At 32.9% G+C, this 20,878-nt stretch overlaps 1 protein-coding gene across 1 annotated transcript; it reads right to left on the bottom strand.

Moving 5' to 3' along the window:
• Positions 1 to 6,996: 6,996 nt before the first annotated feature.
• On the bottom strand, positions 6,997 to 20,488 carry LOC143058373 (neuronal acetylcholine receptor subunit beta-3-like). Its single transcript, XM_076231873.1, has 5 exons — positions 20,355 to 20,488; positions 19,774 to 19,848; positions 18,990 to 19,132; positions 18,025 to 18,158; positions 6,997 to 7,859 (listed from the first exon to the last, which is right to left on the bottom strand). Exons 2-5 carry the CDS (start codon positions 19,841 to 19,843, stop codon positions 7,757 to 7,759), a joined length of 450 nt encoding a protein of 149 aa, XP_076087988.1. The 5' UTR covers positions 19,844 to 19,848; positions 20,355 to 20,488; the 3' UTR covers positions 6,997 to 7,756.
• Positions 20,489 to 20,878: the final 390 nt, after the last annotated feature.

Genomic DNA, 20,878 nt, shown 5'->3' with positions numbered 1-20,878 from the left:
AAATTATATGTTTTCATATCCCAAGATATATTATCGTGAGAAATGATCGAGGTTTATCTAACAAAATTAAGAAAAATATGATATAAATGTACTTCGAATATACAAGATGTGGTATGTTCGCCAATGAGACAACTATTCTTCCAATTAACATACACAGACACGGACTAATTGAGAACAACTGCAATATCCCTGACTTAGAATAAGACATTTAAAGACAAAATATTATGTTAAACCTGGTTTAATGTCTAGCTGAACCGCCCGATCATATGGCAATGTTAAAATATATGACAACATTACGTGACAGCTGGAATTGTACAAAACAACCACATAAGGACGTTAGTTTTCTTGTTTGTATATATTTACGTTTGTCATATCGGGATCTTTTAAGGCCGTCTGTATGGTGTAGAGACTTTACTCATTGTTAAAAGCCTGATGGTGAGCTTTAAAAATTTTCAAGTTTACTCATAGAATCAACATGCATGCAATTTTAGTTTTGACCAAAATTAAATTGTCTTTTGTAAAACTTATATCTAATAACTTTTGTTGTTGAAATCGCCATTGTCGGTGAGAAACATCTCGTAAATTGTACGTAGAATGTATGCTAGACATATACTAGATTTCTATAAGTTTTTGTCGAAAACAAGTTATTGTGAATCTACAAAAATACGGTATGATGCGGTGCGTAAGAAATTTTATTGAGTACAGCATATACTTACATAATCAAAAAGGAAGTCGACAGACAACTTTCGAGTTCGATGCATTTCCGTGGAAAATTTAGGTTTTCGTGAACTTCATTCGTGCGTTTAGGGGCATCGTCACTTCCGTTTCCATGTTCAGTGAGTGGTTGGAAAACTATGATGCTATATTGCACGAGTTATTCGGCAAATGGAATTCTCTTAATTGACAATCAGCTCTGCTGTCATAAGATAATTGAGATTAAGTACATATATAGCTACAGAACAACCATTATTTCTAGTTTATCCTGCACAATGACAATCACTTAGACTCTTGATAAACTTGATAGTGAAGGGATACAGGCGATCCCTTCTATCTGGTAAATGACCACAAAGGCGACCATAATTGTCAATTTTTTTTTCCGAGGACAAACTCGAAAGAGGTCTATTAAGCTACCTATAAAATTATTTACTTATTAACAATATCTTTGCACATTGCATATTCATAGTATCACCGATGCTATCAAAACATATTCATGATATTTTTATTTTCTATTTCGCTAGGGTAAAAAGTAAAATAACAAAAATACCGAACTCCTAGAAAAAAATTAAACATAAAGTTTCTTATAATGTTGCAAACGCAAAAACCCAAACCCATCAAACAGAAGGAGGTAGGTTAATGCTGTATTATCAAAATAATAAGAAAATGAAACTCAAATTTTCGCATCTAATGAAAAGAAGAAAACCATTTTCTGCGCCTGTCCTAAGTCAGGAGCCTCTGGCCTTCGTTAGTCATGTATGTTTTATAATTTCAGTTCATTTATATGTTTTGGAGTTAAGTATGACGTCCATTTTCACTTTTTATTTAGTGGCCAGTTGAGGTCCACATCCTAGTGCAATATTTTCTCGCTGCATTCAAAACTTATTGGTGGCCTTCGGCTATTAAATTCTCTTTGGTCGGGTTGTTGTCTCTTTGACATATTGCCAATTTTCATTTTGATTTTTTATAACGATATATGGTAATTGAATTCTCATAATTGACAATCAGCTCTACTGTCATTAGACAATTGTGATTAAGTACCTATAGCTACAGAACAAACATTATTTCTAGTTTATCCTGTACAATGACAATCACTAAGACTCTTGATAAACTTGATAGTGAAGGGATATAGGCGATCCCTTATATCTGGTAGATGATGTCACAAAGGCGATCATAATTGTCGATTTTTGTTCGGTAAAGGACAAACTTGAAAGTGGTCTATTAAGTAACAATATGGCTGCCTTTAAAATTATTTGACTATTAACAATATCTTTGCACATTGCATATTCATAGTAACACCGATGCTATCAAAATATATTCATCATATTTTTTTTATTTTCTATTTCGTTAGCAATAAAGGGTAAAAAGTAAAATAACAAAAATACCGTGAACTCCTAGAAAAAAATAAACGTAAAGTTTCTTATGATGTTGCAAAAGCAAAATCCCAAATACATCAAACAGAAAGAGGTAGGTTAATGCTGTATTATCAAAATAATAAGAAAATGAAACTCAAATTTTCGCATCTAATGAAAAGAAGAACACCTTTTTTGCGCCTGTTCTACGTCCGGAGTCTCTGGCCTTTGTTAGTCTTGTATGTTTTATAACTTCAGTTCATTTATATCTTTTAGAGTTTAGCATGACTTCCATTTTCACTAAACTAGTAGAATTTTTTATTAAGTGGTTAGTTGAGGCCCACATCTTAGTGCGATATTTTCTTTCTGCATTGCATATATACTTATTGGTGGCTTTCGGCTGTTGAATTCCCTTTGGTCGGGTTGTTGTCTTTTTGACATATTGCCCATTTTCATTCTCATTTTTTCCCCCACATCAATAGTTTATTTTGCTACAAAAATCTTTTGCAAGTATGTTAAAAATATAAACCATATATCGTTATAAAAAATCAAAAATAACATTCGCGAGTTATCATATAACATGGAAAATAGAAAAACTCAAAAGTAGTATTGTTTAGATAGTTTTTTTTTAGCATTGTTATCTATAGACAGCTTAGGGATCAAGGTTATATAAGACATCTACTCGCCTCTTATACTAAAAAGATTAAGTAAATAAGCTGTGCTTTTCGAGTGAATTACGTCCAGAATACCATGACCTTCAGATATTATAACGTCTGATACTTAAACAGTATAAACACCATGAACCGAGTAGAACTTGTCATAAGATATTGTAATTTAGCTGTCTATAGTTTCTAGGATTTAGAAATTCATCATTTCTAAACGCCAGCACTTTTCAGTTTAAGTCAACGTGTTCAACAAGACTTCGTATTCGCGTCCAATATTGTCTACAAACGCACAAATGACTTCCAAAGGAGAATAATTATATAAAACAAATGAAACTTCTAACAACGGGAAATTACTCCTAGTCTTGTTCTTGTGTTTTTTCCATAAGTTGATAAAATGTCAGACGATGGATCAGATTACACAATACACAGTATGAAGCCAGCCCCTTTTCTTTTTGCTCGGCGTTAAATTCTTTTGCAATAAATGATCATTTTCTACGAACATTCGGACTACATCCACCATTAAAACATGACCGCCGCGAAATAGCAGAATAGTGCTTAAAAGCGGTTTGAAACACCTATCAAGCCATCAATAAATCAATAAAATATTTATACAGTGTTTAATATTTTTTCAGATGAGAGTCCTTTTACAGATAACTCTCATGGTTTGGTTTTGCTCATTGTTTTGTGACATCATTCGGTTTCGTTGGCAATCACACCATATATAATTCGTCTGAACATCATACCAACAATGTTAGATCTGTAAATTAGTTTACGCAATTTTTTAGTATAAACATGTATAATACAAAATGTTTAGGTCAAGAAAAATTAAGACAGCCGGATACGGACATCATGGAATTTCAAGCAAAAGGACAAAAATGTAATAATGTTGTTAAGAACAGATGACAGACAAATAAATTGACACCAAAAAGGACAACATTATTCTCCCATGAATACCGATTTAATGCATGAAGTTAAATTTCAGCTAAAATAAAAAGGTTGTATATGTTGTTTATGATTATTTTTGCATCCGATAAATCAAATCAAACGAGTGCATCCTTGTCAAATAATAGTTGTGGTCATTAACATATATATCAACGGATGCATCTGTTGCTTATATGAGAGTTTCCGCTCTTAATAACCCAACGAAAACAACGAGTCCTTGTAATAGATATTCTTATTTTTGTTATATTTAGTATTATGCTTCATATACAACGTTTTCCGGTAAGCATGACTTTATCTCTTGGATGTTATACACCGCTTGTTTCCAGAAACCCTTAGCAATATTGTTCAATAATCACCTAGTTAAAGGTTATTCAACAATTCGCCTTTTCAGAATCTAAAGGACTATTGGTAATCTCATTGTTTGTACATTAAAATGAAAATAACGTTACGTCATTGGTTGGATGTCCATTGTTTACAACGTTTCAAACCAATCACATCGTTTTGGGGTACGATTTAAGAAATATTACCCATAACGCTTACGTTCTGAATAAGCGAGTTGTAATTACTCACCATACTTATTACGCCTGGCTAAAATAAAGTATCCATGGCAGCGACCAAGACGTAATATATTTTCTAAATTTTGTGATTTTACTTTTTTATATCTTTAAAAAAAACTTTTATAAGCACAAATTAGGCACCACGATCATTACATGCATAAACAACAATATAAAGCTGATATGTACATAAACATGATAAAATGAAACAAAATATCAAACATACAACTGTTACACAACAAATGACCCCCATATCCTCAGTTCCATAGACTACTTAAGAACGGAGCCTAGATATAATGCTTGTCGACAAGTAGTTGGATTAAGAATATATACGTTTTTGATTGTATAGAAACATCTTTGTGTTGTGTTTTCAAAAATGACCTGTTTGAATCATTATTTATTTAACATATATCAACGAAATTGTTTCTTTTAAAAAATTACAATTATTATATATGTATATAGCATAAAAGTATTTTTTTCGAAATCAGCCTTGTATCATGTCCCAACATATACCGCACCTCGAGCTTATCGACCCCGATATTTTCCTGAGACTCGCATATCAAGCAGAGGGTTCGACGTTAAATCATTTAAGGAATAACTGTAATATTTTTTCTGTCTATGAAGAAATAACATAAAAAATGTGGTGCATACTGAATAATGCGCGTAGCGAGTTATTTAACAGTGTGCACCACATTTTTAATGTTATTTCGAATAGACAGAAAAAAATATTACAGTCCTTTCTTATAATTTAATTATAAATTCCATTTTAAACCGTAGAAAACCTTGAAAAAACGTTGATGACGTCACGGTCACATGACTAAATTATGTCTATGGTCTGAATACAAACTAACGTCAGCCAATCAGAAGACGCGTTACATCCAAAATTAGATTATTAGTAAAGGAAGAATACTTGGCCCGATATTAAAATTCTTTGTAATAAATCACTTGTAAGTAATCATCATATCTTAACGTATGTATGAATGGGGTCCATTAGCTTCCCTTTAAGGCATTTTCTCAATTCTTCAAATATATCAGAACCCCATTATTCTCTACTTGTTTTTCGTTTTTTGTGCTTTCTTTCCCTTTATTCTGTGTTTTTTTTATCATTCGCTATTCTGTAATCCCAATACGAACCCTCGTGTAAATCCACTTGTAAACGTTGTATCATTTAACATAAAAACATTATATCACATATGTATTACCCAGAAATCGACACTAATGGTGGAATGAATAAGGGGAATTTTCTATTCATCACCATTCCAACAGCAGCTGCATACGGAATATAAATCTACCAGCTAATATTGCATTCAAGGAATTGTTATTCCTTTCAAGAATTCCTCTATACATGGATTGTTGGTGTTCAACTTCATTTTGTCATACCCGATCATTGTTTCAACAAACAGTCCGAGATTAATCTGACGTACAACGGCTGTTTAGCCAGACTAGATATATAGAGTTGTTCAACGACTCCAGCTTGTCAGGCAAAACAGCCGTTGGACGTCAGAGTTATCTCGGACTACAACAGACATAGATAGAGCTATCTGTCTTGGATGAAATTGATATTAAATTTACATGATTTAAAAAAAATGACATATTAATCTTTTTTTCAAATTGATGAAAACCCATATCCCCTTGTTAGTCTATTGACATGCACTCAGAAGTCTTTTGTAATGGCCTGTAAATAATAATAATGCATGTATTATTGGTGCAACCACTTCCAGTTTGAGATACATTTAGGTTTCAGGGGCAAAAGGAAAATGAATTTTGCCAAATCAGAATAATGCATGTGAATGTGGTTTAAGGACATAATGTATTTTAAGGGAATGTTCCATTACACTGAGATCAACATGCATAGCAATATAACTATTTTACTCAACATATTGTTGAAATATTCACCTCGCCCCATAGTTTTTGGAGCTATTGTCAAAAGAACTATAAATCAAATTGGTGTGGCCATAGGTCTGAATGAGGTTTCTTCAATTATATATATGTAAACTGTATTTGTTTTGGTAATGTTTTTTGTTCTTTATAAATTTGGACCCCGTATTATCTATTATTAATTATGATCTTAGCGTCACTGATGTGCCTTTTAAAGACGAAACGTGTGTCTTGCATAATCCTGATACCTATTTACACCACTGGTCGATGCCACTGCTGGTGCACGTTTCGTCCCCCAGGGTATCACCAACCTAGTAGTCATAACTTCGGTGTTGACATTAATATCAACTATGATTTTTTTTTTAAATAAATTTCCTGTTTACAAAACTACGTATTTAAAAAAAAAAATAAGGATTTTCTAATCGCAGGCAAAGATTATCTTCAAAAGATGTATTTGGCACCAATTGTGGGAATTTTGGGTTCTCAATGCTTTTCGACTTTGTACTTGTTTGGCTTTATAACTATTTTGATCTGAGCTTCACAGTTGAGTCTTCTGTAGACCAAACGGTCATCTGGCATATCAAATTATAATCCTGGTACCTTTAATAACTTGTTACACCACTTGGTCGATGCCACTGCTCAGTAGTCAACACTTCAATGTTGACATGCATATCAAATATATGGTCATTTTTATAAGTTTCCTATTACAAAACTTTGAATCTATATCTTAGCACCTTATTAGTCTATATGCTATTTTAGGACTATTTTTCTCTTTTATTCATTAATTTGGCCTTTAATCTGTAGTATTGGCGCACTATTCTCAATTCTATCAACCAAATCCAGACTCTCCTGTCTACAAATTTGGTAAAAAAGAAAAGAGTTATCTTCAAATCAAGTTAATCATATTTATTATAAGCATATCAAATGTCTTATACAAAGTCAAAATGAGTGGCATACAGTCTACATTTGGAAAGATTAATAACACGAGTCAGAGGCGAAAAGTTGAAACCAAGATCGGCTGCCAAGGCAAAGGACATGCTATTCAATTTTGGTTGCCGCTTTCGAATTTTACAGCGGTAAAAACCTACATTACACGTCGATCTATATTCCATTAAAATAATCTTATCGCCTGCAACTTTTAAATATCGTGAATGTTTACAATTATATAATGTCGTTGAATTAAAAAAAGAAGAAAACAAAAACAACATGTGTGCTCATTTTTAGTGTTGCGCCCGTTTATAAAAATGTGCTTGAAGCATATGAAAATATTGGATATTTTTAATCATAAATTACAAAGCAATTAAGATTTTTTTCAAATAAAAAAAAAATTAGCGTTATATCAATAAAGCGGCATAAAATAAACGTGCGCAGCTTCAAAGTTCATAGTCCGAAATCGTTGAGTACATATCCCACATCTAATTGTCTAACGACGTTTAATCTGTATGGTATAAACTATATCGTCGTATGTTTCTGGACAACAGTCGTACTTCCTTGCCTCCCGAACAGCACTCGTTCCGACTATTTCGTACTCGGTGTTTTCCGTGTAGGTTTCCAGTTTCACGCGAGGACTGATGGCTTATTAATCAATTTCATCTCCACCGTACGTCCAGGACCCAAATTTAAATTTACATTCGATAACACCGTCATTCTTCTACTTGCAGTTTTCAGTTTCATACTTCGCATCAGGAACCAAAACAAAGTCTCCATTCCGACTTACAACAACATTTGGGTTGAATAATGGCTTTGTATTTGGACTGTAAAAACAAATCAACAGTGTCACTATTTAGTCTTGTGTGGACGAAACACACTTCTGGCGTATTAAATTTTAAACCTGGTGCCTTTTGTTAGCTATTATTCGTGTTTTTTTTTTGTCCAATATTTTCTCCTATTTATTTGTATTGTAGTCCTGCAATTTTATGTTGTCTTTTTAATGTTATATTTGAAATTGCCATTAAAGCAGGATTTTTGGCATGCCACAAAAACCAGGTTCAACCCATCATTTTTTTTCTTTTCTGTGTGTGTTACATTTTAACGTTGTGTTTCTGTTGTGTCGTTTGTTTCCTTTTATATTTGAGTGTGAATTCACATTGCTATAAGACGTGTCACGGTACTTTTCCATCCCAAATTCATGTATTTAGTTTTGATGTTATATTTGTTATTCTCATCGGATTTTGTCTACTGCTTGGTTCGTGTCTGTGTGTGTTACATTGTAATGTTGTGTCGTTCTCCTCTTAGATTTAATGCGTTCACTCAGTTTTAGTTTGTAACCCGGAGTTTTTTTTTCTATCGATTTATGAGTTTCGAACAGCGGTATACTACTTTATTTAACATACTAGTGTTAATCAAGAAGTTTTGCTAATTAAACACGACAAAATTAACAATGAAAACTTTATAAATTTGCTAGGTTGCTCTTTTGTGTACTCGCTGACTTATATCAATATATCTGGACATTGTAATTGGTCGAAAAATACAGCATCTACTGGAAATGTTTTTGGAAGCTGAGGGACGAATGAGGATTGGGAAATATAAAAAAAAATTACGTATTAAATGACTGTTTCAACGTGAAATTTGGAATGAGGTTTCATCGAGGGTCTGGTTTACAGACTAGAGAATAGAGGGCAAAAAGTGCATAATAACGGGCAAATAAATAAAGAATAGAAAATAATGAAAAAAGTGCAGAAATAAAGGGCAAATAAATAAAGAATAGAAAATAATGAAAAAAGTGCAGAAATAAAGGGCAAATAAATAAAGAATAGAAAATAATAAGCAAAACATGCAGAAGAAAGGGCAAACATTTACAGAATAATGAACAAAAGGGGCAGAAGAAAGGGCAAATAAAAATAGAACAGTTTAAATATATTTATGCATAGTGCTTGTGTAACAAGTTCCTACAGCTTATATACATCCCTTTCCACTTTAATGGTGCTGCCTTGTAACGGCATACATTTACACTTTTTCGAAATCTACAATGTGTATGACATGCATGATCTATTTCTCTCTTTTAACACGGATCAGTCTTGGGCAGAATATCAGGCAAAAAGTGTATAATTAAGAATTAACAAAAATGAATGTATAATAATAGGCAAAACGTGTAGAATAAGGGAAAAACACAAAAAGAATAGAAAAATAAAAAATAGGCAAAATTTTCAGAATAAAGGGCACACAAATAAAAAAATGAAGAACAATGGTCAAACAGTGCAGAATTAATGTATAGAATAATAGCAAAAGAATAGAGAAAAATTGCAAAATTTGTTTTAAGGTGGCTCACCCCAATAGTGACCCCCGGTAGAATTTTTTTATTTTCACATATTCTGTAGATTTTTTTATGCTGAATCCAAAAATGCAAAGAAAAAAGGGGGTCACCAGGCTCGTTTTCTCCTCAAATTGAAGCGAAATGTGCGATTTTGACCCTATTTCCAAACATGCCCACCCTTCCAACAATAACCGTTACATCAAATTCAAAGACTTTCAAAAACCAAGTCAGTATGATTTTTATGTGAAAAAACATTAGAATTTGAAATGTAAACCTTTCCCTTGGTTGTTTTTGACTTAAAAATCCTTTTATTTTCAGATTAATGTCTAAATTTTGCATTTTCTAATTTTAGTTTAAGGCAAAAAATATTGGTTTAATCGATTTTTCGTAAAATTTCCCCGGTAGATTTTTTTTAAAAACAGATATGTCAAAGCTATGAACTTTTCGAACATTTTAAGGTAAAATAAAATGGGGGTCACCAGGCTTTTAAAAAAGTTACGAGCTTTTGTTTAACCCCTCTACCCAATAAGGTCTGATTTCATTGCACTCCATTAATTACTTAATTGTGAATTCTTTATTGATGGCTTTAATAAAATAATGTTTGTAATTATATCAATTATCGATTGCTGAATATAAATGTGGTTATCGTATTACTGTTTGTTATCAAAATTGAAATTTTGATTATTTTGGTGAAATACGGTAATTTTGTCTGGCGCGAGTTGCTTCCCTCTAATTTGGCGCCATTATCGGACCAGAGGAATTTCAAGGTCGCCATTGCCGAGCAGCTTACTATATTGATGAATACGACCATGTACATGCATAACAGACATTGTGGCGAATATACAACGATGAAGGTAGAGTTATTACATAAGAAAACATAGATTTCGATATATTAGGCAGCCAAATGTTATCAGTATAACGAAAAATACAAACTTGGGGGTTGTCTCAAAATACTCGCTACTGTTGAAAATCACTGCGGCTGAAACCTTGCACGGGCTCAATTTCTGTTCCATGTTTAATATTATAGATCGTTATAGCTGGTATCTTATTTATGTGTTTATTTTACCTTTTACAGACAAGTTGTAAACATGTCTGGCCAGTTTTGCAAAATATCCGTGTGCAAACGGCCGAAGAGGAAGGGATAAGTAAGTAAGTAAGTAAGTAAAACTTTATTTGGATTCGGCATATTGACAAACAATACAAACATAAGCTCTAATGAGCTTTTCACCGAATATAAAAACATATGCAATAACAAATAAAACAAGGCATGCAGCATGCAATAAATAATAAGAAGCAGCACCAAAAATTAACTCTAAGCAAATAGATAATACATGTATCTTGCAAAATACCAAAACATATATATGAAGCACTAAAATTTTTAAAAATTTTCTGTTTAATTTTTGAATAATTTATGAATTATAAAGTAAAAAATTTCAAATCTTTCTAATTTTAAAAGGTAAAAAACAAAATTTCAGTTGCAACGCAGGCTGTTAATGCAACATAAAAAGCATAAATATTGTAAAACAAAGTTATCTACAGGCAGAGCAAAAACATTCTGTTCCACTCCAGGACTGTACAAGACTCTTAAAATGTGAGAAGCTGTTAACAGTCCTGAAGTGGTCAGGTAAGCTATTCCATAAAGTAGCAGCAGCGAAACTAAAAGATTTTTTTCCATATGAGGTAGTTCTTACCTGTGGTACATCCAAAATATTGCTGTATCTAAAAGAATATTTAGTGTGTTTAATTTTATTAAATTTTGTAAACATACAGGAGCCAAATTATTTAAAATTTTATAAGTCTCAAGTGCCATTGTCCTGATGCGTCTTACTTGTAGGGTTGGAACCTTTGCGTTCCCAAGAAGAGTTTCAGAGGATGATAAATAGTCGTCGTATACAAATCGTAATGCTCTCTCTTGTATTTTTTCAAGTTTTTTAGAATTTTTCTCTGTACAAAAATGCCAAGCCAAAGGGCAAAAATTAAAATTACTCAAAATAAAAGTATGAAAAATTGTAAGTTTATTTAATCTGTTTAAAAATGATCCAATTCTCTTGAGAACATTCAGCTGTTGTGATGCCTTTCTACACAAGTTACTTATATGTGCATCAAATTTTAGTTGGTAATCAATATCAATTCCAAGTAACTTTACTGTTTCTTCACATGATAAAATATTTTGCTGAATTTGTATAGATGGATTTTTTGCAAAGGTTCTTTTCCCTACAGCAATAACTTGAAATTTATCATGATTTGCCTGCATCTTATTTTCTTTAAACCAATCAATAAGCACTTGAGACTCAGATTCTAATGTTGATATGAGATGGTCATAATCCGGACTACTAAAAGACAGAGTATTGTCGTCCGCATAATTATATAATGTACCATGTTTAACAAAATAAAAAATATCATTTATGAAGATATTAAATAAAAGGGGCCCCAATATAGAACCTTGGGGTACCTCTTTTTGGATGTCAGCCCAGCTACTCAGAACACCGTTTACTTTAATTTGCTGTTTTCTATCAGAAAGATATGATTTTAATAAAGATACTGAATGTGGAGAAACACCATATGCTAGTAATTTATCTAGTAAAATTTCATGAGGTAAGCAGTCAAAAGCTTTTGATAAATCCATAAGAACTGCAGCTATATATAAGTTTTTGTCTAAAGCTTTACGCCAGTCTTCCAGTAATCTGAGCAACGTAGTCTGACATCCATGTCCTCTACGGAAAGCACATAAATAAGGGTTAAAAATGGAATCAAAGAAATCGTATAACTGTATTTCAAATATTTATCATTAGGATGACATCTACTGTCATTTTTACGCTACCGTTAGCAATGGTTAGTGTCAATGAATTAGTCTTTTTTAATCATCATTTTTAATAACTTATTTCGTAGCCAAGTTAGGTTCAAATTAGTCCGAGATTAGCCCAGCTTGTCTGGCAAAACAGCCGTTGGACGTCAGAGAAATCTCGGACTAGGGTCATAAGTATGTGGGGTACCCCATAACTTCGGTTCATCGGGACAGTTTCTACTCCTTGACCCCAACTATATTTCCCTTCCCATTTTACTCTAAATCCCCCCCTTTTTACTTCAATTCTTCCATCTCCTTGCCCCAAGACAAAATATATTTCAAAGATACCCCCTTTTCCCTGATCCCTCATTCCCCTGTCTCCTTACCCCTGTCCACCCCTCTATTAAGGTCTGGGGTTTGATTGACTTCTTTATTTTCTTGAGATTATGATATAATTGGCCTAATTTGTAAATGATAAACCCTACAGTAGGAGGCAAACGAAGGATTCATCTTTATCAATCACAATTTGTTTACCATTAACCCCCCCCCCCCCTAATTCTGTTAGGTTAGGTATACAAAAATGTTTTAAGGTCTAGTAATAGAGTAATAGAAGTATCAGGGTTAAACATGTACAGAATGCGGCTATAAGTATTTGTCACTTGAGATTTTTAGCTGTTCATATATATTGTATATAATATAAAAAAGAAGATGTGGTACGATTGCCAATGAGACAACTATCCACAAAAGACCAAAATGACACAGACATTAACAACTATAGGTGTATACATTTTTTCAAAAAAATTTATTTTGGATTGATTTTAAGCATCCTGGTACCAATAGAAGCAGTATTATCACAGGTTTATTTTTTGGTTATATTTTTTGTGTGTCTCATTTTCATTATTTTCTGTTTAGAAATTCGATATACATGTATATTCAACCAAATTAAATTATAAAAAAATATTTTATGTGTTCTCAAGGGAAAACAAAAATAAATGAAAACGAACCTATTATCAAATAAACACATATTAATTTAGACCATTTTTTTGCATTGTCAGTCTTATCAAACTTGCATGTACCTCCCAAATTTGGTTTCTGTTCTCCAACTTCAGTTTGCCTCTACCAATGTTATGAAACTAATACACAATTAATGCATATATATATGCTTACTACATTGTACCAACAAACACACATGAAGTTTGAATTTTTGGTGGGGTCGCTTTTACTTTTCTAGAGTTATGCCCCTTTACAAATTAAAAAAAATGCTGAAATTTTGTTCCTTTCTTTAACACAAGTTTGCTTCATCCAAATGTTCTGAAACTTATATGCAATGCTTACTACAACAACACTCAGATCAAGTACAAATTTGGGTGGTGTCACCCTTTTCATCCCTTATATGCAAGCGGCTGCTCATCTGTGTCCCATGGACACATTACCATTATGAAATAGTCTACATCTATATGCTTTTGAATGTCAATAATTGTTGATTTTCTGACAGAATTACTCTGATATTTAATTTCAGGCTGCAAGTACATTTGTACATGTACATTGCAAATGGAAGGAGTGAGCTTGGAATGTTCAACTTTACTTGGAAACTATTGGCAAAGAACTGACAGAATTTCATGAGAAGCCAGTATCATATTCTAGTCTTGCAACCGGAAACTATGCGTAAAGTGCTGAAACTTAAGAACAACATTCTACATGTATATATGCAATATATGTTGCCACAATCCACTTAAGGAGCTAAGATCAACTATAAATTGGAACTACATGTATATGCTTTAGTGCTGTCAAAATCCTTTAAAAAAATCAAATCAAAAGGACCTACTTCACCTATATGTATAGCTACCTGTCCCAATGATGAATACAGATCATATATATGAGTCTACTCTTATAAATAAAACAGTGAAGGAGAATAAAAATAAAGAAAATATAGAGCTGATCAGCTAATGATTGTACATGTTCATGATGTATAAATGGCAACAATTCTTACATGTATACTAGTACATTGAAATTAATTATATTAATAGATGTTTTATAAATTTGATCTCATAGATATTAGAGGAATAAAATCAATCACTTTCAAAAATTTGATTTAGTTGAGCCTTCTTTTTTACACCAGTTTTCAGGACATATTATGGTATACCATTGACTGTCCGTCGTCAGCATGTTGGACATATACTCAAAAATAATAAATACTAATAGGTACATGTAGTAGTCAATATTGTATAATCAATAGGTCATCTTCATGTATATTTGGTGTATAAAATGATTATTAAATGTCTTATCACAAATTAAAATATCAAATGAGAGGATGTGATATGATTGTAAATGAGACACAAGAGACCAAATAACACAGAAATAACTATACCTGTTGGTCACCATATGGACTTCAACAATGAGTAAAACATATTCTGCATAGTTGGTTTTAAAGGTCTCGAAATGATAAATGAACAATTTAAAACATTTAAAATGAGAAAACTAATAGGTGATTTATGTACAAAATAATAAATGAATAACAAATATGTCTGTCTTGCAGGGTTTATCTGAACTTAACCTCATTTTCATGGACTTGTCTGTTTCTTGAATTCTAAATATGTTTCAAAATATTTGGTTGATGGGATGATTGTTACAGAGTCCGACATAGGGTGGGGGCTCATTGGTGGATTATATTGCAAATAACTGAAGCCAACCCCGCTTTGGCAGTCAGTCCCCACATTGCCACTAGAGAAATAAAATAACTAAAAAAAAAAAAATAGTATATTAATAAGAAAAAAAAATTAAATCACGATAATTTCCTGTCGATATGCACATCTACATAGTATGTCCTTATTATCTACAAAGTTTCATGAAATTCTGTTGAATATGTGGTTTCAGAGGAGTTTCGATGACCAGCTGTTTGCAGTAGTATACTGCAGCAAATAAGTTCAAAGGGGCATAACTCCTAGAAAAATAATTCGTAATTTCCTGTCGATATGCACATCTTCATGTCCTTATTATCTAAAAAGGTTTTATGAAATTCTGTTGTGCGGTTTGAGAGGAGATGCAATAACAAACTGTTGCAGTAGTATATTGAAGCAAATAGGTTTAAAGGGGCCTTACTCCTAGAAAAAAAATATGTATATCTAAATAGTATGTCCTTATCTAAAAAGGTTTCATAAAATTCTATTGTGCGGTTTGAGAAGAGATGCGATGACAAACTTGCAGTAGTATATTGAAGCAAATAAGTTCAAAGGGGCATAACTCCTAGAAAAAGTTTGAATCGTAATTTCCTGTCGATATGCACATCTGAATAGTATGTCCTTATTATCTAAAATGGTTTCCTGAAATTTTGTTGGGCGGTTTGAGAGGAGTTGTGATGACAAGAAACAGGACTGATAGACTGGCTGATGGACGGACGGACGGGTCTAAAATGTTATACCCTGCGCCACTTCCTTGCGTAGGGTATAAAAATAGGAAGATGGGGTGTCATTGTTTATGAGGCGACTTCACCAGAGACCAATTTACATAGAAGATAACAATTATGTCCCCGTACGGACTTCAACAATTACTATAAACTGATATACCACATAGTCAAACAATTAAAAGTCCCAGAAATGACGTTTTTTTTTATATGACTGCACATAGTGAAAATTAAAGTTGTGCATACTGAATGATCACTGGCAAGTATTTCAAGCATAATACGGATGAGAACATGCAGATAAGTATCAATTATGAAAGTTATGCAAAGTAAGACGGGAGCTAGATATATGGACTGCCATAAAAAAAAAATGAATGGACAATTACGCTTGGTGCATGTGTAGGCAAAATTCCCCCTTTTTACCCTACGAGGCTTCGTATGTATACATCCAGCTGTTTGAACACCCTGTATAATCAAGGGGTCATCTGTCAGATTAGTCATATTTCTATGTTAACCATACGATATGAAAATAAGCAGATGTGGTATGATTGCCAATGAAACAACTATCCACCAAAGTTCATATTTAAAATTCAATATTATAAATAAAAAAAACATTATCTCCTTTTATCATCACGTATAGATCGATGATTAGTTATGCTATGCATTTCTTTGCCACGGTAAGATCAAATCAGTGTTCACAAACAAAATTTTCATTCACATTTTTTGCCGCATTGACATCACTCAACTATATTTGTGATCCTTTGTTTTAATCAAGAAAACTTTCCTTATTAGCTTACCTTTTAAAAAAGCATTTAAAAAATTAAGATTAAAGTTAAAGTTTGCCAACATCACCGGCTAATATAGCGTTCTTCAGGGCGTAGCTTTTAAATTACAAATCCAAACTTTTCCTGAACCTAGTAGTAGTATAGATTTTTTTTATATATAAAGTCTTTAGTAGTGTTTGAGACTGCCCGGCACGCTGCGGGTGTATGTCCTAGCAAAATCTCGACATGGTGAAACCAAAAGTTTTGCGGTTCTCCGCAAAGCATGCAGTATTTAGGAATTATATCATAGACCGATATATAAGGTCGGAATACTAGGCCAGTCCCGGTTACTTTTGACAGTGATGGATCCAGGGGGAGGGTTCCGGGTTCCCCCCTTTTTTGGACGATCAATGCCTTTGAATGGGGAAATATAGTTGGAACACCCCCTTATTGTCCTGGGTTGGGAACCCCCTTTTAAAATGGCTGGATCCGCCCGATTGATCGTTGTTGGATCCATTAGTCTATTTTAATAACATTCAGTGCTCTGATTCAATTATTTTAGTTTTAATGCTGATATTTCTTTTTTTTAATATGAACTCGGTTGACATATTGATAGATACAACAGAAAATTGCAAATCAACAATTCACAAAACAAGTAATAGAAAAGTATCATAAAAATAGAAAACATTGGTCCCGATGTCTTAGATTATAGGACTAAGTCTAGTGTTCCGGAAATCATGGAATTGTGATACGAGAAAAATTATCAGATGATTTTCGTGCAGGTAAACATATCTTTAAATGAAAATGTTAAGTATTAAGTCTGTTAGAAAATTGGCATGTTCAAATTTGTTTTGGTATAACTATAATTATCAAAATTTTGCAGTGGAAAAATATATCGCATACTCGGGAATAAACTCCTAAAAATACTTGGAAATAAAGATATTTCAAGTTTTAAATATATTTATGACAGAAACAAACTGTTATAAAACGCCAAACGGATTATATCATGATAACAAACCCGCCCCGATGTTTTAAACCATACTATACGGGCAGAGACATATATAATATACACATATATGTCTCTGATACGGGTCACAAGTTTACCTGTTTTTGAAAGCTGTACGATGACATGAAGTTGTTTACATCGCTATCATTTGTTTACAGTTAATCATTGCGTCATTGGCAAAACATTTTCAAAAATAAATATCCACGACATCATTTAATTCAACTGGTATTTAATTGAATTCAAAATATGGTACGAACGGACCCAAGAGGCGACCGTTTAAGATGAGAATGCGTTTTGGGAGCGAAGCGGCACCAAATACCGTCGACGTCATACATGTGACTTTGTCAGTATTTATATATTCTTTTTTTTAATGTTATGCTTAAATCATGTATATTTTTCTCCTTTTAAACTTTTATGCGAAAAATGAAGAAAGCACTGTGAATTTCTGACCGTTCGTATTTCCTGTTTTGAAGAACGTTTAGCCTCACTTGTTTACATCGTCAAGGGTGCTTTCATACACGCCCGCGTTCCAAGGTCGTCAAAGCTATTTTTGAGAAGACCCCTTAAAGCGACCGTTTCCAAGGCACTCGTCGTAAGAAACATGCGTTAAAATATGTGCATTGGTAAAGGGCCGAGCCACCTTAAGAATAAAAAAAATGAGTAACATCCATCACGATCCTCATAACCGACTGTACATGTGCTTACAATACTTACTGTGTGAATAGAACTACATCAGGTGTCCATATGACTGACATAGGGAGTCTAATTCTTGCTGGTGTGCCACTCCAGGTCAATCTAGGGTCATTCCATTTCAGCTCAAACCAAACCTCAATAGTCATTTTGGACTTCTGCAAATGACATGCAAATACTGTAAACGTTGATATGTTTGCGGCTTGTTATATATAGCTATTCCAATGCTTAAACTTCTTTTCAAGCAGTGATCAAATTCGTGCATCAACTGTAAATTATCAACTACACGAACGATCTTACTTTCTATAAACTATTCGCGCACTAATCGTGAAATAGGCGAAAATAACGGTTACTCTGTGTAAAAAGCTGTTCCATCAAATCCTATCAAATGTTGTTGGCTAGTGATTAGATAATTCTGACACTTATCTCTGATTGACTATTCTAATGTTGTGCAAGTAATGACTGAACCGACTTTCAAACAACCGTTCAAACTGTATGTGCTCCATTGATGACTTTCAAACAACAATATCAACCGGTATCGACAAAATATTTAACATATAATTATTATATACCATTTTGCTAGAAAACGTTTTGAAACAAAATTACATGGTCGTCACGAATTGCAATTAATTAAATACTAATTGAATAGTTTCCAATAAATGCAACAGTAGATACAGCTGTTAGAAAGTCACAAATCGATTGAGAGAAAACAAATCCGGGTTACAAACTGAAACAGAGGGAAACACATCAACTATAAGAGGGAAACAACGAAACAACAGAAACACTAAGGTGCAACAAAAACAAACAAAATGCAACACACACAGAAACGAACTATACCATAATAACAGCCATTTTCCTGACTTGTTACATGACATTTTAAGAAAAAATGGTGGGTTGAACCTGATTTGTGGCTAGCCAAACCTCGCGCTTTTATGACAATATTAAATATAACACTAAAATGACAACATTACATTACAAGACGCACTTACCCTTCCTACATAGTCCATCTTTTCGAGACTTAAGCCATGCCACACTTTCACTATTGGTTGTTCGGTTGTTCCAGGGTAGGCATATTTGTCGTAATTCTTCAAGACCTGGGCTATGGCTCCGTCTTCCCTGACATGTACAGTCCCTGTAAACATTAGCATTTTCTCAATATTATATACAAAAAAAACCATATAATATAATTTTTTGTAATGATTTTATTCATCAAAACATCCAATACTGATGCATAATGTCAACTTCCGAGGACTCCCTTGCCAACTGGTATAAGACGTTGATATTCTTCAATAACTAGTCTGTCAATGTTAATGATATGAGTTTGAACCTCACTCGTTGCAGGGGTATTTGAGTATTGACTTGGATTGAAACTTTTTAAACAATTGACCCTTACATAAAAAAGCTAATATATATTGAATATAAACGTGTTACTTATTAGAACTATGAAAAGAGAACTGTGTAATTTTTGTACAAAATGTATTGTTTGATAATGTATATTTTATTTGACAGATTTACTTTGAATGTAAATGTCTCTGTACTTTTTCTGTTAAAGGTTAAACATTTTTTTATTAATATTTAAGCCCAAATTTGAGAAAAAGGAATTAATAAATAGTGATTATATAATGATCAAGTAGTCTGTTTGTGTATGTGGATATAATTAACATTGAAATGTATTTTTAAATGCTTTTGTGTGCTTTCAAAATATAAAATACAAAACTCGAGAAGCCAATGTCCCAATAAATTATTTGAGCAAATATCACAATGAGGACTTACCCCTGGCATTAGTGTTCTCTAACCATAAAACACATATTAGAGCAAGCATAGCAAACAGCTTTGACGACATTCTCTCTGTGAAGAAGAAAACACGGTATTATCCTGTTTCCCGGTACTGAGTTCCAGGTATTAGCTTATAGCCATACTCTCTCTTGGTATATGTGTAACATACTGAATATTGCGATCGGGAACCAGTCAAACAAGGTTTGTGCTTAATTCAAATGAAAATGACGTTCCGCCATTGGGTGGTTTCCATTGTTTAGAACATTCTAAACCAATCACAACGTTTTGGTATAAGGTTTTTAAAAATATTACTCCGGAATATATTATATTCTGAAACGGCGAATTGGTGCGATTGTTAGAAATTTTTATTTTACTTGATTTCATACGAATATTCTTCACTGATGCATTGACTTGAGCATGTATAATCAATCTTTGAAACGTTATTATTAAAATAACTATTTACACTCGAATTTGCGTGAAACTTTTTACGTCTTAGCCTTCTAGTTCAAATGACAATATGATTTGACAATTTTCCTGATAATGTCATACTTAAAGTTTACTAATGAAGAAAAACTTACCAGACAAAAAGATGGATGATAAGCAATAACCTCAAACACGTTAACTTATAGTCACAAAAACAGCAGCATTTATAGTTTAGTTTACAAGCACCTTTTTCCTTCCGAAAGTGCAAATATGTATATAGTGCATCTACATATTATCAAACCAATAAGTGTTTACATATATCCAATTATTAACCCATTTAAGCCATTCATTGGCTGGGTCTGAACTGGCAAACGTTCATCAGTTACGCCTTGCTCATTAAGTTGCTTTACAATGGACATTTAAACACGTGGGGTCGCCGAGGATTCGCAACACACAAATATCTCTTAAAACGATACAGAAGCTGCACATGGATAGTAAAAACTGAAAATGTGAAATTTAAAAACGAACCGCGGTCAGTTACACTTATTTCGGTTCTCTGGACTTGATTTTTTTTTCACGAGCAAATAAATTCACATTGAAGACTCCAACGATCAGATTTGACATAACATTCCAATATCAATTCGGAACATACCAATCAAGTATCATAGGATCTCAAATG

The sequence above is a fragment of the Mytilus galloprovincialis genome, chromosome 14 (genome assembly GCF_965363235.1).
Source record: "Mytilus galloprovincialis chromosome 14, xbMytGall1.hap1.1, whole genome shotgun sequence".
NCBI lineage: Eukaryota > Metazoa > Mollusca > Bivalvia > Mytilida > Mytilidae > Mytilus > Mytilus galloprovincialis.
The sequence above is the reverse complement of the archived record's forward strand: the minus strand, read 5'-3'. Positions and strand labels throughout refer to the sequence as shown.